The sequence below is a fragment of the Giraffa tippelskirchi genome, chromosome 10 (genome assembly GCF_054371585.1).
Source record: "Giraffa tippelskirchi isolate mGirTip1 chromosome 10, T2T-mGirTip1v1.2.pri, whole genome shotgun sequence".
NCBI lineage: Eukaryota > Metazoa > Chordata > Mammalia > Artiodactyla > Giraffidae > Giraffa > Giraffa tippelskirchi.
In genome coordinates this window covers 20,163,158-20,186,532 of record NC_137284.1, presented here as the reverse complement: position 1 = coordinate 20,186,532, position 23,375 = coordinate 20,163,158, and the positions used below count along the sequence as shown (strand labels likewise).

The window sequence follows — 23,375 nt, the reverse complement described above, 5'->3', positions numbered from 1 at the left end:
ACCACAAGGCCTCTCCAAAGTCTGAGGATGAGGCAGGGGAAGTGCCACATTGTGACTTAAAAGTATTTAACTTGTCCTGCGGGGCAGCCTCCCTAAGTGCTCATCCTGTCCCCCAGTCATCTGGCAGTCTCCAGCCCCTGGTCTTCAGCTTTCTCCCATGTTCCAGGCCTTGTTCCAGGGATCCCACCCTTCCAACTGCTCAGGCTGGGCTGGGCTGGGCTGGAAAAATTCCCAATTAGATTTTAGCTTTGGCTGCCCTAGTGACACACAGGAAGCACTTCAAAGCACTTCAAGGAATGCATGTTTACCAATTCCTTCATCTGTAAATGAAACAGACTATTCCAGCTTCCCAAAGTGCAGAAGAAGGAGAGGGAAAAAGGAGTCTGCCCTCCAGGGCAGAGCTGCTCCCTAATTGCTGCCTGGAATTTCGCAGGTTACCTAATCCCTGAGTCTTGATCTCCCGTTCTCCAGGAGAATGATAACCGTGCCTGTGGGTCCCCAGGTTTATGCGACTCAAATGAGCTAATGGAGAGAGAAGCGTTTTGCATATTGTAAAGTGGTATGTATATAAATGCTTTGAAAGGTGAGGCTTTATTATTAGCAAATTAAGAGGTCGAAATCTTACAAGAGAGGCCACTTTTCAGAAAAGTGCTTGATGGAAGATGGAGGGGCATGTTGGTGTGAATAATCGACATACAGCAGAGTTACTGTGTGCCCAGGACACTTGTGTACATGGTCTCATTCAATGTTCACAACAGCTCTTCAGTGTAAGTATTATTGATCAGCTTACATGTTACAGATGAAGTTAAAGGTCTGGTTCAAAATATTCAGACAGGAAATAATAGATTCAGGACATCACACCATGGGACTTTCCAGAAAAAGAGAGGCCCCAGTCCTGTGGACTTTCCTGAGACTTGTGAGGCCCTGCGGGCTTCCCAGGTGGCCCTTGTGGTAAAGAATGCACCTGCCAATGCAGAAGACTTAAGTGACGCAGGTTTGATCCCTGGTTCAGGAAGATCCCTTAGAGGAGGAGATGGCCACCCACTCTAGTATTCTTGCCTGGAGAATCCCATGGAGAGAGGAGCCTGGCAGGCTACAGTCCATGGGGTCACAAAGAGTCAGACACGACTGAAGCAACTTAGCATGCACACATGTTGTGGGACCCATGTGCTGTGATATGAAACTAAAATATAAGATTGCATCTTGTTTTGCTTTGGTGAAGGATGCTACTTAGAAGAAGAGGGCTGTTTTTTTAATTAGTATTTTGAAAGAGAAGGGTGGGGAGAGAAGCTAAAAGATGAAACCAAACTGGGAGAAAAGGAATTAAGGATACATTCATCATAGTTGATGATGATATTAAATTAAATGGAACTGTTCGTTGCACTAGATGATTTGGAATAACCTTTTACATGACATCGATCACTTAGGGAAATAGTTTAATACGTCAGAGTTTTATTCCGATTTAGAGGCAAAAACCCAAAATTGCATTAGAAATAAGCTAGAGGATGGTTCATGAAACATAAATATAGAAGAAAAATCTGGGGATGATTATTTTTCCACTCTCTGAAAATGGAATAGCAATAGAAAAGCCAACAGGATATTAGAAATCATTAAAAGAGGTTGCAAAAATGTATATGCCTTTGGTTCCCTGTGGTTTATAAAGCACTTTCACATTATTATCTCTTTTAGCCCTTATCAAATCCTGTGAGTCAGGGATGAGGAAGACTGAGGCTAAGGGAAGTCATGGAATTAGCCCAATGTCACTCAATCTGTAAACATTAGGCCTGGACTCAAATCTGAGCTGATGGTAAATCCCACAGGCTTTGTGCTATGCCAGGCAGCTGCCCCATATTAACGGCATTGCCCACTTTTTTCTCTAACACTGAATAGATCCTACATATTCATTGCCTTGGAATACCATTGTGATTTACTCTATGTTCTTAAATCTTTAAACCAGTCTGTTATCTCATAAAAAAGTAATCCTTCACCTGTGCTTTATTAAACCAAAAGATAGGTCCACTTTCAGCCACTGTGCATCAGATCTGATTTAAACACATTGCACGTGTATTTCATCTGAGCAAAGCTATTTTGGATAGATTTTACTTTTTTATTTTGTTCTATTTAATTGTATTTTCTGATTCTTTTTACATAAGAAGTATTTATTGACTATAGGTATGTGTACTGTATGTGTGTGTATTCATGGAAAGATTTTAAAGTGAGTAAATGTTGATTGAAAAGGAAAAACAGTCCAGTTAAGGAAAGCTCAGAGAAAGAGGAAAGAAGAAATGAAAGGATGGAAGGAAGAAGGAACAGAGGGAGGAAAAAAGAAGAAAGGTTTAAGGAATTAGGATTATTTTGGCTGGAGGAGACAAAGCTGACTGGCATCTTATTCAAGTGAGAGGTCTTGTACAGTGTTTGGCATTTAATGAGACTCACTATTTGTCAAAATAATAATGTTAAATTAAGGGAGGTTGTAGGGACTTCCCTGCTGGTCCAGCGGCTAAGACTCCACCCTCCCGATGCAGGGGACCTGGGTATGATCTCTGGTCAGGGGACCAGATCTTACATGGTGCAACTAAGACCTGGCTCAGACAAATTTCATAAATATTTTTAAAAATTAAGAGAGATTGTACTGATGGAAGCACTAGATGTTCTTGGTGCCTATAGAAGGCTGTTGTTCAGTCGCTCAGTCATGTCCAACTCTTTGTGACCCTATGGACGGCAGCACACCAGGCTTCCTTGTCCTTCACCATCTCCTGGAGCTTGCTCAAACTCTTGTCCACTGAATCAGTGATACCATCCAACCATCTCATCTTCTGTCGTCCCATTCTCCTCCTGCTTTCAATCTTTCCCAGCATCAGGATCTTTTCTAATGAGTCAGCTCTTTGCATCAGGTGGCCAAAGTATTGGAGCTTCAGCTTCAGCATCAGTCCTTCCAAAATATTCAGGACTGATTTCGTTTAGGATGGACTGGTTGGATCTCCTTGCAGTCCAAGGGACTCTCGAGAGTCTTCTCCAGCACTACAGTTCAAAAGCATTAATTCTTCGGCCCTCAGCTTTCTTTATAGTCCAACTCTCACATCCATACATGACTACTGGAAAAACTAAAGCTTTGACTAGATGGACCTTTGTCGGCAAAATAATGTCTCTGCTTTTTAATATGCTAAGTTGGTCATAGCTTTTCTTCCAAGGAGCAAGTGTCTTTTCATTTCATGGCTGCAGTTACCATCTGCAGTGATTTTAGCGCCCAAGAAAATGAAGTCTGTCACTGTTTCCATTGTTTCCCCATCTGTTTGCCGTGAAGTGATAGGATCAGATGCCATGATCTTCGTTTTTCGAATGTTGAATTTTAAGCCACCCTTTTCACTCTCCTCTTTCACTTTCATCAAGAGGCTCTTTAGTTCCTCTTCACGTTCTGCAATAAGGGTGATGTCATCTGTATATCTGAAGTTATTGATATTTCTCCTAACAATGTTGATTCCAGCTTGTGTTTCATCCAGTCTGGCATTTCACATAATGTACCCTCCATATAAGCTAAATAAGCAGGGTGGCAATATACAGCCTTGACATACTCCTTTCCCAATTTGGGACCAGTCCATTGTTCCATGTTCAGTTCTAACTGTTGCTTCTTGATCTGCATACAGGTTTCTCAGGAGGCAGGTAAGGTGGTCTGGTATTCTCATCTCTTAAAGAATTTTCCGTAGTTTGTTGTGATCCACACAGTTAAAGGCTTTAACATAGTCAATGAAGCAGAAGTAGATGTTTTTCTGAAACTCTCTTGCTTTTTCTATGATCCAACAGATGTTGGCAATTTGATCTCTGGTTCCTCTGCCTTTTCTAAATCCAGCTTGAAAATTTTGGTTCATGTACTGTTGAAGCCATGCTTGGAGAATTCTGAGCATTATTTTACCCACTTAGGAAATGAGTACAGTTGTGCAGTAGTTTGAGCATTCTTTGGCATTGCCTTTCTTTGGGATTGGAATGAAAACTGACTTTTTCCAGTCCTGTGGCCACTGCTGAGTTTTCCAAATTTGCTAGCATATTGAGTGCAGCACTTTCACAGCATCATCTTTTAGGATTTGAAATATTCAGCTGGAATTTTATCACCTCCACTACCTTTGTTTGTAGTGATGCTTCCCAAGGCCCACTTAACTTCACACTCCAAGATGTCTGGCTCTAGGTGAGTGATCACACCATCATTGTTATCTGGTTATTAAGATCTTTTTTGTTTAGCTCTTCTGTGTATCCTTGAGACCTCTTCTTAATATCTTCTGCTTCTGTTAGGTCCATACCATTTCTGTCTTTTATTATGCCCATCTGTGCACGTAATGTTCCCTTGGTATCTCTAATTTTCTTGAAGAGGTCTCTAGTCTTTACCATTCAATGTTTTCCTTTATTTCTTTACATTGATCACCAAGGAAGATACACAGTTGTCAGTTTCTGCCTCTGAGTGACACTTCATCTAATTCTCCAAGAGCCTTTAATTAGCCAAGCACAATCCCTGCCCCAAGCTGAGCGCTGACGAATTGATGCTTTTCAACTGGGTTTTGGAGAAGACTCTTCAGAGTCCCTTGGACAGCAAGGAGATCCAACCAGTCCATCCTAAAGGAAGTCAGTCCTGAATATTCACTGGAAGGACTGATGCTGAAACTGAAACTCCAATACTTTGGCCACCTGATGCAAAGAGCTGACTCATTAGAAAAGATCCTGATGCTGGGAAAGATTGAAAGCAGGAGGAGAATGGGACGACAGAAGATGAGATGGTTGGATGGCATCACTGACTCAATGCACATGAGTTTGAGTAAACTCCGGGAGTTGGTGATGGACAGGGTGGCCTGGCGTGCTGCAGTCCATGGGGTCGCAAAGTCAGACACGACTGAGTGGCTGAACTGATCTGAACTGAATCCCTACCCTTCAGACAATCCAGATGAGAGCCTGAGGGCTCCTCTATCACTCTCCACTTGAAATGCTGATGAAGCTCAGAGAGGGTGTGGCCATGGCTTTTAGTCACACAGCTTACAGCTCAACACATCTGACAGTGGGATTCTCTGGGAGTGATGCCCTTGCTAGTCTTCCTAGGCATCATCAAAATGTTGTCCAAAAGCTAGGAGGGTGGGATTAAAGAAAGACGTCTCTACATGGCTTATGTCAGCATAAATCGTCTTGGAAGGCAAGCACCCACTCTTTTCTTTTTACTTTTTATTTTGATGTAATTGTAGAGTTACTTTGGTAACTCTACTCTATTGGTGACATTTTACTGTGGTTTTAAGTTGCATTTCCCTGATGATGCATGCATGCGTGCTAAATCACTTTTTATTTTGATGTAACTGCATGTACACATGCAACAGTAAGAATTAGTATAGAGAAGTCCTGATTCCCTTTCTGCATGGCTAGAGGACAGTTTCACAGCCAGGAAATGACAATGGTATGACCACCAAACTCATTCAGATTTCACTAGTTTTACATATAGTCATAGAGATATGTGCGTGTGTATGTTTAGTTTCTGCCACTTTATCACATGTGTATTCATGGAGACACTATGATTGTCAAGATACAGAGCAGTCCCTCTCTCCCTCCCCCACCATATCCCCTGGCAATCACTGATCTGTTCTCTATCTCTAAAATTTAGTCATTTGAAGAATGTTCTATATATAAAAAAAGGAGAAAAGAATGTTATATAAATGGCATAATGTATGTAGCCTTCTGAGACTGGCTTTTTTTCCCAGAATCATTCCCTTTAAATCCATGCAAGCAGTTGAGTATATCAGTAGTTTGTTTTTGTTGCTAAGTATGATTTCGTGATACAGGTGTACCATACTTTCTTTATCCATTCACCTGCTGAAGTGTATTTTGGTTGTTCCAGCTTGGGGTTATTAAAAATAAGATTTTTTTGAATACACAAGTTTTGGGGTGAACACATATGTTTATTTCTCCGGGATAAATGCCCAAGAGTGCAATTACTGAGCTGGGTGGTATATATTCAGTTTTGTAAGAAACTATTCTGCTGTCGTCCAGAGTGGCTGGACCATTTTTTATATCCGGCAGTTACACATGAGTGATCCAGTTTCTAATTCCTTGCCAACATTTAGTGTTATCTCTATTTTTAATGTTAACCACTCTGATAGGTGTGTGGTAACATCTTACTGTGTTTTTAAGTTGCGTTTCCCTGACGACGCATGCACGTGTGCTAAGTCACTTCAGTCATATCTAACTCTTTGTGACCCCGTGGACTGTAGCCCACCAGGTTTCTCTGTCCGTGGGATTCACCAGGCAAGAATACTGGAGTGGGTTGCCATGCCCTCCTCCAGGGGATCTTCCCGACTCAGGGATAGAACCTGGGTCTCCTGCTTTGCAGGAAGATTCTTTACCGTTTGAGCCACTAGAGAAGACCTTTCCCTGATAATTCTGAACATCTTTTCGTGTGGCTGTTTGCCATCTATGTGTCCTCCTCAGTGAAATGTCTGATGTTGTCTTTTGCCCATGTTCTAATTGGGTTGCTTGTTATTTTACTGGTTAGTCTTGAGAGTTCTTTATATATTCTAGATATAAGTCCTTTGTCAGATACATGGTTTTCAGACATTTTTTCCTGTTCTGTAGTTTGTCTTTTCATCTTCTTCACAGGGTCTTTTGAAGAGCAAACATTTTACACTTTGATAAGGTTCAATTCATCAAGTTTCCATTTTCTGGGTCATGTTTTTGGTGTCAAATCTAAGACTTCTTTGCCAAGCCCTCTGTCCTGATTATTTTCTCTTGTGTTTTTTTTTTTCTTAAAAATTTTACAGTTTTATGCCTTACATTTTGGTCTTTGAGTTAATTTTTGTGTAAGATGTGAAAATCCACCGTTTTGCTTGTGGATGTCCAATTGCTCCAACATCTTTATTTGAAAAGTGATTTGGCCATATCTACCATGAACCAAAAGAATGTCCATAGATTTTTTTTTTTCTGATCACTTTTGGGATCTTGTCCTAAGGAAATAATGAAGAAGCATTAATAAGCTGTAAAGTGGGAAAACAGTCACTTAACATTTTTTATAAAGTTGAAAAATTGGAATTAACCTAAATGCCCAACAATAAGGAAGTGGCTAAGTAGGGCACACACATGGAATGATATGTTATTGCTGTGTTAGTCGCTCAGTCGTGTCTGACTCTTTGCGACCCCATGGACTGAAGCCCACCAGGCTCCTCTGTCCATGGAATTGTCCAGGCAAGAATACTGGAGTGGGTTGCCCTTCCCTTATCCAGAGGATCTTTCTGACCTAGAGGTTGAACCCAGGTCTCCTGAATTGCAGGCAGATTCTTTACTGTCTGAGTCATGGAGAAGCCCCATGGAATTTTTATTATTTTTTTCATTATTTTATTATATTATTATCTTTATCATTGCATGGAATGGTATGGAATAATTTAAAATATATTTACTCAGTAACTGTTACCCATTTGAGAACTATATACTCAGTATCCACATGTGTTAATAACCACGATAACAGGATGAGCATATTAGACGCCACTTCTGCCTTCTAGAAGCCCATAGGCTAGAAGCAAGAATAGAGGAAACAATACTGCCACTTAGAAAAATACATCCGGTAAACTAAGGGGAAAAATAGGAAACAAAATTGCATATACAAAGTGACTGAAACTATGTTGACATATGTGCATTTGAAACCCCCCCAAAGAAACCATCATTTTTTAGGGTGATTGGATCAAGGGCAGCCTTTTTCATCCTCTATTTTCCTTACCTCCCACAGTGCTTTCTTTTTATAATAATAGCAACAATAAAAAGAAAAGCTTCAATTGAGAAATAGCCTCTTGCCTTGAAAGGTTAGGAAGGTCCATTTGAAGAGACGGCAGGCTCACGTACAACCTCCTGAAGGGCATGGAAAAAGCCACCGCAGACAGTTGAGTATCCCAGCGCCCAGCTCAGTCACGCTGGATGATGCGGTCAGTCAACAAGCATTGATGGGGTGTCTGCACAGTGACTGGCATCACATGAGGCACTCGGGCCACACATTTAAGAATAGCCGGTTCCTGACCTCTTGGGGCTCTTACAAGGAGCGCTGATCTCTGTCTTCCTCTTGCCTGTTCAGGGCCACACCCTTTGCATCTTGTGCCTTCCCTCAGATGCTCCTTTCTGCAAACCTGCACAGCTGTCAGGAAGGATGTCATTTTTCCCCAGCTGTCAGACAGTGAGGTGCAGAACTTACGCACTTGACCAAGGCCACACAGACAGGCAGGCCCAGAGCTGGAGACCTGGCCTGCCATCTCTCAGGCTGTTCTCAGAATAGCACACCTGCCCCCAGGACAGCTATGATAACGGGAGGCTCAAAAAAGCAAACAGGGGCTTCCCTGGTGGTCCAGTGGATAAGACTCTGCTGGCCGATGCAGGGCATATGGGTTCAATTCCGGGCCTAGGAAGATTCCACATGCCTCAGGGCAACTAAGCCCATACACCACAACTACTGAAGCCCAAGTGCCTAGAGCCTACGCTCTGCAACAAGAGAAGCCACTGCAATGAGAAGCCCGTGCACCACAACTAGAAAGTAGCCCCCTCTCACCGCAACTAGAGAAAGCCTGTGTGCAGCAACAAAGACTCAGGGTAGCTGTGTATAGATTGTTTTTTAAGTAAAAAAAAAAAAAATCTGTGCATTTAAAAATAAAAGCTAACAATCTGCATGTACCCGCAGAGAGAATTTAAATCCTATATCTCTATAGCAGGAATGGGCTTCTCTCTCCTGGTGTGTTTGGGGTTCGAGGGTCAAGGCAGTGAGGGGACTGGAATCCGGACACACCTGGGCTCACCTGTCTTCCCTCTCCACAGATGGTGAAGGCGATCCAGGTGCTGAGAATCCACCTGCTGGAGCTGGAGAAAGTCAATGAACTCTGCAAGGACTTTTGTAACCGGTACATCACCTGCCTCAAAACCAAGATGCACAGTGATAATCTGCTCAGGAACGACCTCGGGGGACCCTACTCCCCCAACCAGCCCTCCATAAACCTTCACTCACAGGTAACACAGAGCACTGGGTCCTCTCTCCTAGCCAGGCTCCAAAGCCAGGTATCAGAAGGTCCCGTGGAGACCTAGGAAAATGATTTAGATTCACTGGATCCTTTCATCATGAGATCCATCCTCTGGTCCATTCCTCCTGCTATTTTCAGGCAGCCAGACCCTCTAAAGCCCAGCGCTCACCATGCCAGGGCATCAGTATTCCCTAGAAAATGACTAGATCTGAGAGAGACAATGTTCAAAGTGATTCCTGGCTTCCAGGTCCAAGAGATCCCAGGAAATGAGCACACGAGTTAAGGAGATGGAGAGTTTTGCTGGAGGATGAGGCAGGACAGAGCTGGGAATGGAATCAGACACGCCAGCACCACCCCTTGGCTTCTCCAGGGCCATCGGTTTGATGAGTTCTTGTGTTCTGGGCAGGAAGGTTTTGGGGAAATGGTCCTTTCCTGAATTCCACTCACTTAATAGAAGAAGACAGAAGCTTCCCAAGGGACAGCTTTTCCCCGATTGTTCTCTAGTTGCTCACCCCACCCTGGAACATCTGTCTCCTTGTGGTTCAGGGCCACTGTATAAGTTACCTAAAGTCACCCCCTCCTCTCAAGATTCACCTGCCACCTTCATCCTGGGGACGGGGAACTGTGGAAACAGTAACTGTGCTCTAGGAGAGAATGGGTTCTCTCCAGGGCAGAATATTTCCCCCAAACCTACAAACTGTAAAAGCTTCCTGGCGATACCTTTCCAACTCCCTGGTGGCTGTGTAAGCCCTAGGCTCACCACCTTCTTCTCCCACTGAGCTCTAAGTGCAGGACAGGCAGATGGAGATCCCACAGGAGGTTTGCAGTAGCCTTCTACCCATGAAACAATCAGGCTTGGGGATACAAGTGAACTTTCTAAGAATGCTTGGTGAGATGTGCTGGAAAGAGTGCCAAAGAAAGGTGATGCCATGTTTAACCCGTAAATTTTAAGCACCAACACATATAATCTATTTCTCTAGGTTGGCGGAGGCAGGGGAAAGAACAGGCATGCCTTGTACATATTGACCACAAAAGTCACATTGAACCCACCCCCAGGGGGTCTCTGGGGGGACTCAATAGTGAGTACTGCAGGAGACGTGAGGCAGGAAGTTTATTTCCCCTTCCCTTTGCTTGAAATCACCAAATCACTTTATTACAGATCTAAACTCCACCGCCCAGGCTTCTGCTTGCTAATATTCTCTTGAAATAGACTCATTCCTTCAGAGTCTTATTGTACTTTCCCTTATGATCAAAATTAGCAAGAAACTTGCATAAAAGAGGACAATAATTGCTCAACGAGCATCTCGTTTGTAATTTATTAGTTTCTATTATTGTGGGTTACCATGGCGACGCTGCGCAGCCCCGGTGACGGGAGAGATGCAAGATAGGAGCCGAGGAGGCTGTGAGGCCTCACCAAATGGAGATGCACATTTTTATCAGTAATTTTCATGAAAATAATAAGTGAGGAGTTAATGAGATGGAAAGCCATCCTGTGGCTATTGTGAATTTGTTTTAAGTGTTGATCTAATTAGAATGCATCGGTCAGGAAAAGTAATGAGGATTTAGTGCCTCACAGAGATGTGAGGATCATATCAGAAAATTAGCACAAGTCTTTGGAAATAATCAGGTCCTTGGAGAGGCACCGGGTTTCCCCTTCTGGGCCCTCCAACCCCAACTCGAGCTCTGGCATTGGGGGTGTGCCAGGATAGAGGGGAAAGAAAGCAGGGCCAGGGGGCTTAGTAGCCACAGCATCCCCTGAAAGGTTGGAGTCCCGGGGCCGACAGGTTCGTCCTACAGGAAGCAGGGTCACTGGAGCCACTAGTAGAGAAGGATAATGTTGTGCTGGGTGAGCCAGGCATGGGAGATGCTGTCTGTAGAAGTCAGTCCTCCTGGAGGATCCCAGCATTCAGTGCCTCTGAGCTTAGAGAGAAGAGGAAGGAACTTTGATCTCTATCACTGCAAGCATCACATTGGTGCCTGACAGTGAAGCTGGCCCTAGGGTGACCGCTGCAGAAAGTCCTCTGATCCGCTTACAAAAGAGGAGCTCAGACAATCCGACAAAAACAAAGACACTGAAAAAGAGAGAAGACACTTAGTGAGGTGGTCCTGTTTGCCGCTTCTCAGACTGGCCCCTTCATTTCCTCTCTCTGCCCCCACCTCCTTGGTTCAGGCTTCAGTGAGTAAATACAGTAATTACACACAAGCTACTGTCATAGCTTCCTAGCCTGCTCTTCTGTGGCTACCTCAAGGCCCTCCTACACACACACACTCACACACACACACTTTCACACCTGCATACCTCTTAGGCTTCTGCAGCTGGCTTTATCATCTAAAGCATTGTTCAAGCCCTTCTCCTGCTCAAAAACTCTGATTACCACCCCCCAGGGTTTTCACATCCTTTCACCTAACATTCAAGGCCCTCCTCAGTCACTGTTCTTCCACGTCCGTGTGTTTGGGTGATGTCCCCGCACCTTTGTAGGACCGAACTCAGCCTCTTCGCCAAGGGCAGTAAGAAAGCTGCTCTCCCCATAGAGGCCTCCTGGATGCCCCACCCCGAAGCTGGACTTTCCTTTCTCTCGGCTAACTCCTGGGCATGGTGGGCCATTTAAGTGGTAAATATCACACGTGACTTTGCATCATCATCACTTGTGTAAGCCTTGTTTTCCTCTCCTGGATAACAAACATTTTTTAAGCAGAGACAGGATTTCGTATATTATTATACCTATACCTGATGGTAACCACACAGAGTCTGGTGCATGGTAGTTAACCAATAATTTTCTGTTGAAAGACGTAATATGATGAGAAAGATGGAGAGAGAAAAATCAGTGAGGCAAGAAGAAGGCTGAGGAGGGGAGGAGAAATAGGAAGAAAGAGGGAAAGAAAGGCAAATATCAAGGGTCATGCTTTGCTTTTCTGTCTATATTCTTTTTTCAAACTTTTAATTTTTATATTGGAGTATAGTTGATTAGCAATGTTGTGATAGGTTCAGGTGAACAGCGAAGGGACTCAGCCCTACATATACATGTATCCATTCTTCCCAAAACTCCCCTCCGATCCGAGGCTGCCACATAACATTAAGCAGAGTTCCCTGTGCTGCACAGCAGGTCTCAAGGGTCATGTTTGAGAGGGAGGTGAGGAGAGGATGAAGAACTGGAGGAAAAGAGCAACAAAGACAAAGAGACACCGACAAGGAAGAGGAAAGTGAGGCTGGAGACAGAGGCAGAAAAGAGATGGAAAGCGAGATGGTGACAGCAGTCAGGGACAGGCGCTGGACTGGGGTCAGTGCAGTGTCCTGGGGTGTGCAGAGGAGAAGGTGGGCAGGATGCCTTGTGTGCGTTGCCCCGTCCTCATTCCCAGACTCCCCTCTCTGCCTCACTGAAGTGGGTGCAGGCTGGCACCGGGCCTTCCCAGGAAGGAGAGCCCCATGGGGCTGAGAGTCTCAGTGCAGGAGGCAGGCCTGGGGTCTGGGCATGGGAGTCAGCACTGGAAAGGAGAGAGGAGGAGCATGTGTGTGTTTGTGTGTGTGTGTGTGAGTGTGTATCTGCACACACATTCGTCATGGTTCGACCTTAATCCCCCTCAGCCTGAAATAGCTGCAGTGAGCGCCAGCCTGGCCTGGGGAGGGGTGTCTCCCCTCTAGAATATGATCCACAGGATCAACATTCCGGCCGCCCGCCAGCTTTGTTGCAAACTGCTGGCTCATGCTTTTGCCTGTGTGCTGATCATCCAGTCTTGTGTTGCAAAGTGAGAGATATTTTTTTTAATTCACATTGGTCCCCCTCTCTCAGATGCCATACCGTGTCGCCATCCAGCACTATGGGGCCTGGGCATACTCCCCGCTTGGCCTTCCATTTCAATGTGTGAAATGCACTAGGGGGTAGAATGGGGGTGCTGAGTGGAGGAGACTGCTTCTCCCAAACAGGAGAGCTAAACCGGGGTTTCCAAGGACTTGGGCCACAGCCTGGTCTTCCCCCTCCCCAGGAAGCCACCCTGCCCTGCCTGTGTCTAATGACATCCTGGCTTCTTACTCAGCAGAGCCCAGGCTTCCTGTGTGGGCAGATCCTTAGCAAGGAAGCTCTTCCTTGATTCCAGGGGCTTCCTTGGTAGTTCAGACTGTAAAGAATCTGCCTGCAATGAGGGAGACCTGGGTTCGATCCCTGGGTTGGGAAGATCCCCTAGAGGAGGACATGGCAACCCACTCCAGTATTCTTGCCTAGAAAATCCCATGGACAGAGGAGTCTGGCGGGGTACAGTTCATGGGGTCTCAAAGAGTCAGACACAACTGAGTGACTAACAGTTTCACTTTTCTTGATTCCACTGAAGAAACTCTCACGCCAGCCTTGCTCAAGCTTGCATTTAACCTAAAACCGTCTTTCCCCTTAGAGATTAAACCTCAGCTCTCTTCCAGGGCAGATTGGGCTGAGCCACAGTTCTCACTCAGTTGCCAAGCACTGGGGAGATGCGTACTGTATGTGCTGCACCAGGTCCTGAGAGAACACCGTGAATTTTCCAGGATGAGCATTCAACCTCGGTGGGAGGGAGCTTGTGTCTCGCCTGAAGATCTGGAGAAGTTCTATGAGCATACAGTGTTCAGGGGCAAGAGGACCCTGAGGAAGGGCAGAAAAGCAGCCGCTGGAAAGGGTCTGGATTGAGCAAAGCATGTGCGGCCTGAGGTTGCCCAGTCACCTCTCAGCATCCTTCTTCTTCCTGCTGGGAAAGCCCAGGCCCCACCTGTACACCCTCATGGCCAGGGTCTGTTCCTGCCCAGAGATAGATTGAGCCAACCTCAAGAGGGATCAGATAGGTCGGCAGGAGAATTTTCAAAGCTAATGTGATTGGAGAAGCTGTAGCTTCACTGGCTTTGGGAGGACTTCTTGGGGAAGGGAGCATTTCAGGCAGGCTTGGATCAGTGGGGGCTTGGGGTAGTTAGGCTCAGGGCTTCCCTGGTGGCTCAGACAGTAAAGAATCTGTCTGCGGTGCAGGAGACCCCAGGTTCAATTCCTGGGTCAGGAAGATCCCCTGGAGAAGGGAATGGCAACCCATGCCAGTATTCTTGCCTGGAAAATCTGTGGACAGAGAAGCCTGGTGGGTTACAGTCCATGGAGTTGCAAAGAGTCGGACACGACTGAGCGACTAACGCTTTTATTTTCACTTTTTCTTTTTACTCAGGTGAGTGGAGGGCAATTAGTAGATGATTTGGGAGCTCTCGGTGTGAGTGTTCCCAGTGTAAAGAGATGTCTGGAGAAGGGGAGGAACGGAGAACAGTCCCTGGAGTAAAGAGGCCAGGGTTTAGGGGGAAACTCATGCCTCAAGCATCTGTTCAGGTATCTACCGAGCCTGCTCGGTTCCAAGGGCATAAAAGCCACTGCAACACAATCTCTAACTGCAAAAGGAGTATCTTGCAGCCAGATTTGTGGGGGCTATGCTTTGAGTCTGATCATCATAATTGCCAAACACTTCCATTCTTCAGTGGAGAATGTGGGCAATGGGGTAAGGCTTGAAGATGCATTGGAGATAAATGAACTAAGTTGCTACCTCTTGAGCCACTCAAGGGAGAACTGGCAGGGAAAAGGGAGAAAACGTCCATGTTTATTGAGCTCCCTGGTCTCAAACACTGTGTGTACTGGGTGTTTGTGTGTACTGGGTGTTTGACATAGATTCTCTCACTTACTCCTCACAACCAGCCTGCAAAGGGCACCTTCTTTTCTCCATTTTGTACTCAAGGAAAGGGAAACTCAGGGCAGTTAAGGCTCAAGGCCCCATGCCTAATAAGCAGCAGGGTCAGGAATGGAGTCCTCCAGGGCCCATTTTCATTTCCTAGGTCCTTTTACTTTTTCAGTGACGTGTAGGAAGGAGAACCAGGGTTCCTGGGCCCCGAGTGGGGAGCCATGACCCTGTCTAGCTGTCGATCAGGGATTCAGAAATGAGAGAGCACATGAGAAACCAATTGCAGAGAAGAAAGAATTTGGATTCGCTAATTGACTGAGAGTAGGGAAGGCGAGAGGCCACAAAGAGAGCAGAGTTCTGAGATACCGGGCTTGGCCCACCAGATGTCACTCTGCAGGGGGGCTGCTCTCTAAAAATACAGTACACCCCGCCTGGGGAAGGGGACTTGCCCATTGACCCACAGGGAGTCTGCATTTTCAGGATTAGCAGGAAGCCAAGGGGGTGGAGGGCCAGCACCTCAGGCCAGCTCCTGGAAGTTCTGCATTGTGGCCAACTGTAGGAGCTGTGGTCCACCCTGCAGGGTCACCACTGAGATGGAAAGGGGACACCCCCGACCCAAGTGACAGGAAACTGAGTTCCACTGCCTTCCTTCTCCATGGGTGTTAAGGCTGTCCCTTCTGGGTCCCTAGCCCCACCCCATGACCCCACCCACCCTCCAGCTCAGGGGCCAGGACCCGCAGAGGGTGGCACGCCAGGCTGGGAAACTGGAGCGGCTCCCTCCTTCCGAGGGAGTGTTTCCTTAAGAGCAGCAGCTGCTGCGTGTCCCTGCAGGCCAGAACTGCCTTTCCCTTGAGACAACAGCTCCCACCAGGAGAGGAACAGGAACAGGGTTAGGTGGCTTGTTTACATGTGACTGGTTTCCCGGGTTTGGGAACCCAACTCTTCCCAGTCCGAGACAGGACAGGATGCTGGCTTTGCCAGAAATGGAGGGATGCTGCCAGGAACAGGGTGCTTGGGGACAACGGTAACCTCCTCACCAGGTCCAGACCTCAGCTCAGGCAGGCCACCTACCCACCGAGCATCTATCAGGCACCCAATGCTGTGCTGGGTAGTTTGGGGGAATTTAAAGACCCCTGTTTCCCTAAAGGAAAAAAAGAAGAAAAGAAAGAAAAACCCTGCAGCCAAGCAGGCGGAAAAGACGCTTGTATAAGAAAGATCCCTTGTGCTGTGTGCCCAGTGTACCAAGCCAACAGGAAGCATTAAAAAGGAGATGAGGGGATGGGCCAAGGGCATGCCCGAGTGGGTCAAGACAAGCTCCCCAGCAGAACCCAGGCGCTCAGAACTGGCTCCCCACCCCCAACCCAGGCAAGTTAGGCACAAACCAGTCCTCCTAGGAGGCTGGGGAGGCTTTGGGGAGTAAGGTCTGGGCTGGTGGATCAGCAGAGACCCCTAGTGGCCTGGGGGTGGATGGCAGTCAGTTGGGGCCGCCCGCTCGGGCTGTACCCCCCTCCCCGCCCCGCATTGCCCCCGTAGCCTCCACCCACTCACAGTACGTCTCAGGGAGGGAGTGGTGGTGTTTTTTTCTAAAATCCCCTACTGGAAGGGCCTTTGTAAGTTCATCCAATTCACTCCCCTGTTTCGCAGGCATCCTAATACGATAAAAAAAATTCCAGCTATTGCAAAACAACTTAAAGGAAAGCTTTTCTAATCAGTCCTTTGCTTCACTTTTCATTTCTTCCTCCCATCACAGTTTGTTCCAGGAATTTCTTCCTTGAGTGGAAATTAAGTCTTCCCAGGCAGCACAAGCCCTCCCCCTAATAACAGTGAAGACAGTCAGAGGAGCTGACACACCCCCTCCTGGGCTGACATCAGACCAAAGTGTCAGAGTTCACAGTCAATGCCAGCTCATTTCCAACCCCCAACCCCACCCTCTGCTTTTAAAAGTAATCACGGAACCTTTCACTTTTTCATAGTTCAAAAGGGCTTCCTTTTGAACAAGTCATCTTTTCTTGTTCCAGAAATGAAATGTGGAGTAGAACTCACCCCGTGACCACTTTCTGACCCACTGTGGGTCAGAAAGAATGACCGATGGCCCCAGGGACCGAGGGCCTGGCAGCTGGCCCATGGGCGGTGTAGAGGAGTACAAGTTCTCAGCTGTCCTAAAGCTGCTCTCCTGCCTCTCTCTGCCCCTCTCCCCACCTCCCCGAGGGGCTTGCAGCCTGTGTCTCTGAGAAACAGCACATGAGGAGCAGGAGAGGGGTGAGGCCTGTGGAGGCCAGCTCACTGGTTTCCATCTGACCTCTTGGTCATCTGGTCCGCACCCTAAAGGCTGTCCTTCCTGGGAAGCTCTAAGCTTTCAGCTTTTTGGCCCATTTCCTACTAGAAAGTAAGAGACCCAATGGAACAGCTCCAGCAGAGAAGCCAGGAAGAATGCCTGTGATTCCTAGGCTTCTGGCAGTTTCCAGAGGCTTGGGGACACCCCGGCCATGCTCCTAAACATGGCAAAGAACTCCTGGGCTGAATAACCAGCTTTCAGCCCCTGGTTCGTTGGGCAACTCAAGGGATGTGAGACACCGGATGTTGGATGTCACTGAAACTACCAAATGTGCTTCTCACCTCTTCACGGGGCCAAGGAACCTGGCAGGAAACAGCTCTGTCTGGGTCTAGAAGGAGTAGCATCCACCTGGTTTGGAGTGTGATGAGCCCCAGGAGGAAGCTGTCAAGAAGATAATAACACTGTGTGCTTAGCCAACATCTTCTCCCCAGGGGGGCTCCCGCTGCTGCCATAGTAGCTCCTCCTTCAGAAAAGACCAGGAGATGGTCCCCAGAGACCCAGTCCCTTTGTCTCCATAGAGACAAGGCTCTAGCAGGCTGGAGACTAAGGTGGGACCAGAAATAGCTGCAAAGTCAAGTCACGGGGCTTGTCTGGGACAGAGACTGCAGCTTCGACTTCTGCGGCTTGGCCTTGGCCCAGGAACACCATTTGGGCAGGGAGGCTGGCACAGGGCATGTGGCACTGACCACCATGGCTAGGTGTGCAACCCTGGGTGACCCTCTGCTGTTGCTAAGTAAGGAACCCACAAGGCTCTACGACTTCTAGGATAGGTTTTAAACCCTGGCGGTGCCATTCCCTGGTGGAGTGACCTGAGCCAGAGGAAGTGGGAAATGATTTACTAGGTGCCTAAATGTGCCAGACGCATGCTTACCTTGGAGGCCGGCTGTCTGACTCCAAAGCTCATCTCCCCACCGCAGCATCCGTGCCACACTTGGGATTGGAAGACCTGGGTTCGAGAGCTATGTGACTCAAGAATGTCACTTCCATTCTCAGGATCTCGATTCCTCCTCAGGCAAACAGAATCGACGATATTTGGAAATTCTTTCCTCTGCTGACCCCATAGGTAGTGGTGAGGTTAAAATGAAATAGCGCAGTGAGAGAATGTTCTCTGATACTCAATGTGTATAATAAAAATGTAGTGTTCAAACCCAGCTGATCTTTGGGACCATCTGAGAGGAGTTTTTTAAAAACACAGATTGCTAGGACTTCCCCTGTGGTCCAGTAGCTAAGACTGTGCTCCCAAGGCAGGGAGCCTTGGTTCAATCCCTGGTCAGGGAACTAGATCCCACATGCCAACAACTCAAAAAAGAAACGAAAACACAAGATGGCTGATGGTCTCATTCAATGGCCCTGAGAATCTGTGTCTTTAAAAACACCCCAGGGCTCAGGCAGGTTTGTGAAACAGCTCATATTTACAAATGTAAGAGACTGACAGCAAAAGGAGAAGGGGGCAGCAGAGGATGAGATGGTTAGATAGCATCACCTACTTAATGGACACGATTCTGAGCTGACTCCGGGAGATAGTGGAAGACAGAGGAGCCTGCCAGGCTACACTCCATGGGGTCGCAAAGAGTTGGACACAACTGAGCGACTGAACAACGACACCAATGAAGAGATGAATATCACTTCCCCAGACCCCAGAGATGCCAAGATTTTGCTTCTTCTCTTTGTCCCAGCTAAGATGTGGTCAGCACAGGCCCCTGACCACAGTCTCCACCCATGAGGTTCTCTGTTCCATTCCTTTACTGATGTAACTCAGCTGCCTCTTAGCACCTCCCAGCAAAGACCCAGAGTAGGAGGAGAGGGTGGGAAAGTGAAGGGTCTGATCCAAAGAATAAATTGCCTTTAGTTACCCAAACCAGGGAAGCTGGCGTGGAAGCTAACCAAGCTGCAAAGCTGAGAACCAGTCAGAGTGTGAATAAGCCAGGGAAGATCCAAGTGATAACTCACTCTCTTGCCTCTGGCTGGTAAAGATGTGCTGGTTGAATCCCAAGTCATACATCTTGTATTTATTTTACTGGCTGTGCTTGTATTTTCCTAACCTTGCTGGATTTATTTTTGGGATGGAAGAAGGTCTGGAACAACTTTTTATGTTGGAAAGTCCCAAATAGCCTTCTTCAATGATGAGCACCGTGGCATGGATGGTTCCAAACCAGAGGTCATTGAAAAGTCATTTGCCATGAGTTTTATGGTGAGTGTCAATGGAGTGGCTGTCCCCAACTATTAAATTTACCTTCCAGAGACTTCCTTGGTGATCCAGTGGCTAAGACTCCATGTTCCCAATGCAAGGGGCCTCGGTTCGATCCCTGGTCAGGGAATTATATCCCACATGACTCAACTGAAGATCCTCCATGCCACAACTAACACCTGGCACAGTCAAATAAAATAAATAAGTAGTTTTTTTTTTTTTTAATTTTCAAGTTTGTCCCCGCTTTTCATAATCTCAATAGTGGTTTACACCCTGGGAGAAAGGTTGGCTGGGAGGCTGGATCGAGGGGAGCTCAAGTTCGGAGCAGACTCAAGCTGAAGAGTCAGGCTTTGAGGACTCCTGGGTGTGAACACAGGGCCAGACACATCTTATAAATAAGGAAGCCCACTGAAGGGCCATGCGTACATGCTAAGTCGCTTCAGTCGTGTCTGACTCTTTGCAACCCTATGGACTGTAGCCTGCCAGGCTCCTCTCTGTCCACGGGATTCTCCGGGCAAGAATACTGGGGTGGGTTGCCATGGGACCAAAGAGCCACGACGTGCTAATTCCTAATCTACCATCCTTTCCTCGGGTGTCCAGGCCGCCTCAGTGTGTCCGGGTTTGGGTTGTTTGTATCTGCTCACCTGCTCATATTCCTTGAACCCCTGTGGTTCCAGGAGCACCTTGCCTCCCAGTTCTTGGCCCCGGGGTGGGGGTGCAGTGTTTGTGGGTGAAGGAGGGCTGTGGCCTAACCTTGTTGTTGCTACCCACCTGGGGGACCTTGAGCAAGTGGCTTGGGTTTTTAAGCCTCAGTCCTTCGTTTGTAACCCAGGGAGCTGGAATACTCAGGCTCTAGGGGCCCTTCCAGTTTCTAGGTTTCTGCAGGTCAGATGGTGTTATACATGAGCTGTACAAATGGAAAGGCTGAGAGTCCTGCTCAAAGAATAAACCTCACTGGCGGGGAGGCCCTCACAGATCCCAGAAAGGAAAAAGTGAGGCAGGAGCTGGCCCCTCCTCCCTCCCCAAGGTCATAGCCGCAGAGGGGAGCCCAGTGGGGAAGCAAGTCCTCCTCCCCCACCCCACCCCGGGTGTGGAGGAGGGGGAACCAGACTCCAGTCCTGTGGCTGCTTATTTATAGCCTGATCTCCTCAGCCCTGGGTTGGACAGTCCAGAGGGGTAAAAAAGGCAGTTCTGGAGAAGATGCCAAGGGCGGGTAAGCAGCTGAATCGAGTGAGACTGTCTGAACCGACTGCCTCCACCCGCAAGGCTCAGCCAGCTCCTGGGAGCCAGGGTCTGGGAAGTGACGTGCCACAGCTGTCCCCTGGCCCCTGATGTGTCTTCTTGGTCTGTGACTCCAGGTTTGCAGTCACTGGCTCCAGGTTTTGCTCCAGGCACACACTTCTTGCTCCACTCTCGATCTTCCTGCAGCTGATGTTCTAAGCTTGTCCGGTCCTAAAACCAAAGCTAGGGAGCTGAGGGCCTTCTTTTCCCCCGATTTTCTTAACCACGGTCATATTCAGTCATGTCCAACTCTTTGCGACTCCATGGACTGCATGCAGCATGCCAGCTTCCCTGTCCTTCACTGTCTCCCGGAATTTGCTCACACTCCTGTCCACTGAGTCGATGATGCCATCCAACCATCTCATCCTCTGTCACCCTCGTCTCCTTCTGCCTTTAATCTTTCCCAGCATCAGGGTCTTTTCTAACGAGTCGGCTCTTCGAATCAGATGGCCAAACTATTGGAGCTTCAGCTTCAACATCAGTCCTTCCAATGAATATTCAGGGTTGATTTTCTTTAGGATGGACTGGTTTGATCACCTTGCTGTCCATTTTCTTAACCGTTTTCCTATCTAAATCCTAAAAGCTTCAGGCCTGTGACTCCAGGCCTTGGGAGTGGGAATGCCCATCCTAGCTAGCAGGTTACCCGACGTAAGTCTTGTTTTCACAGGAAGAACTGTGGTTGGGGGTGCTCAGTGGCCCCAGTGGGTCTTCTCAAGCTCACTCACTTTCCCCCATTCATGCCTGCCTTGCTTTCTCTAAATGAAACCTAGAGACCCCAACCTTCACACCCAGTTCCTTCCTCACAAACCCTCGCTAGCAGAGCAGAGAGCCCGGTGACCAAGGAGGGAGGCCTCACTGCCCCTTCCTGGAGGCCCTCAGCTGAGCCTGCTTCCTGTCCATCTATGTTAGAGTCCAAGCACTCTTTGCCCAGCTCTTAGGTGGCAATGATGAGGGTGCCAGAAAAAAAAAAAAAGGCCCCCTTAGCTGCTTTGGATTGTCTGCAGGAAAGCGATCAGCAGGTGACAGTGTGGGGAGTGAGCCTCCTCAGGGGGCTCTGTGTTGGGGGCCTAAGGAAGGGAGAGGAGCCAATGAAATGTGCCCCCAGCTGAGAGGGTGCTCCTATGGGGTGCCCTGGAAGACGGGTGATGAAGAGGACAGTGGCTATTTTTATTAGTATTTAGTAAATATTTCAGTAGCCATGATACGGCAGATCTGAACTAAGTACAGACAGTACATTGGAGGCTGCTTTGTGTGGAACTTTGTGTCATAAACGCCATGACACAGGTGCTGAGAAGCAAGGTCCTTGGTGGCAGGAGGCTTCTGGAGATAGTTGAGGGTGAAGGATGAGTATGTGCTAAGCAGGTAAAGCCCGGTTCCCAGCCCATCCGAGTCACCCAGAGCTTTCAACACACAATTTGCAGAGCCCTGGCCGCACCCTTGACCAATTAAGTTAGAATGTCTGGGGATGGAACCCAGGCATCAATACTGGAGCTTCCACAGTGAAGCCAAGGTGGGCACCACTGGTGTGTGGGATAATCTCTGTCTCAAGTTCACAGGAAAATGGAATAGGTCAGCGGATGACTCTTGTCGGTTGGTTGTTTGTAAGGTTGAGCCTCCTTATTCACACTTTCTAGGGAGAATCGCCTTTTGGATTTGGGTCTGGGAGGAGCCGGAGGCGGGAAGGCAGGAAGCGGGAGGGGAGAGGAGGAATTTGGGGCTGTGCCAGCTAAGCTCTTAGTGACACTGTCACAAACCACGCCTCCCTTGCTGCTAGGACCTCCTGCAGAATTCCCCCAATTCCATGTCTGGAGTCTCCAATAACCCCCAGGGGATTGTGGTCCCAGCCTCAGCGCTCCAGCAGGGCAACATCGCCATGACAACCGTCAACTCACAAGTGGTGTCAGGTCTGTGCAGGGGATTCTGGGGAACACCCCTGGGAGGAGAGCGGGTGGCCCTGAGGGAATTCCAGGGTTGGTGGGGGGCAAGACACTGAGCAAAGTGTCCTAGGATGTGGGAGGGAGTGCCCCCTGCCAAGGGAAGGGCTCCCAGCTGAGTTTCTTGCCTAAAGTGTTCCGTAAGCTTATAGATCATTAGCAAGACCTGATGATGGTGGTTTGGAACAAATTTGGGCTGGAGTCTCATGAGCCCCACCCATAGACCCCTCCCCCCCAAACACACACAGAGACTCTGTTCTCTGCACCCCACCCCCTCCCACTCCTCCCCAACAGGGGCTGAAGGCCTCCAGAGTAGACAGTGTTTACATGTGAGTGCCAAGTGGATTGGGAGCCCTGCTTGCCCTCACTCCTACCCATCCCTATGGCAGGGGACCCCAAAACTGGTTGTCTCCTCAGGTGGAGCCTTATACCAGCCGGTTACCATGGTAACCTCCCAGGGTCAGGTGGTCACCCAGGCAATCCCCCAGGGAGCCATCCAGATCCAGAACACACAGGTGAGTGTGTGTGTGCAGTGCAGGTGTGTGCACATATGCATGGTGTGGGGGAGGGCTCCGTGCCCGGTCACTGTCTGCTAGGTGCTTTCAGCCACTAGCTGCCTCGCCTCCTGTCATTTCCTGGAGAGATATCATCACCCTCATCTGATGGACAAGAAGGGGGGCATTGGAAAGGTTCTACCAGCTCCTGAGATCTCTCTGCCTCCCGGGGGTCATGTGGAGGGATCCTACACTTCCTCCTCCTGCTCTGCACTCTGAGCCAGTCTGTAGCTCAGTGGGGTAGAGGGCACACACAGAGGCCAGGCTGGGATGAGAAGATCTGAAGGCAGAGGCTGGAGAGCTGACGTTGGCTCCGCCATCTTGGATAGGTCAGCTGAGCCCTCTGAGCCTCTGAGTTCCTCTCCATAGAAGAGGGACTCACATCAGCTGCCCACGGCCCCACCA

The 23,375-nt window shown here is 48.1% G+C and overlaps 1 protein-coding gene across 12 annotated transcripts in view; it reads left to right on the top strand.

Moving 5' to 3' along the window:
• Positions 1–23,375, top strand: part of PKNOX2 (PBX/knotted 1 homeobox 2) — a 288,631-nt gene that overhangs the window by 242,905 nt on the left and 22,351 nt on the right. For 7 of the 12 annotated variants that reach the window (XM_081535113.1, XM_081535115.1, XM_081535120.1 and 4 more), the window contains 3 exons: positions 8,812–9,000; positions 22,257–22,386; positions 22,834–22,931. In XM_081535113.1, coding sequence (XP_081391239.1) covers positions 8,812–9,000; positions 22,257–22,386; positions 22,834–22,931 — 417 coding nt within the window. The remainder of the gene's footprint in view (positions 1–8,811; positions 9,001–22,256; positions 22,387–22,833; positions 22,932–23,375) is intronic. The other 5 variants (XM_081535125.1, XM_081535123.1, XM_081535121.1 and 2 more) reach the window with 2 other exon arrangements.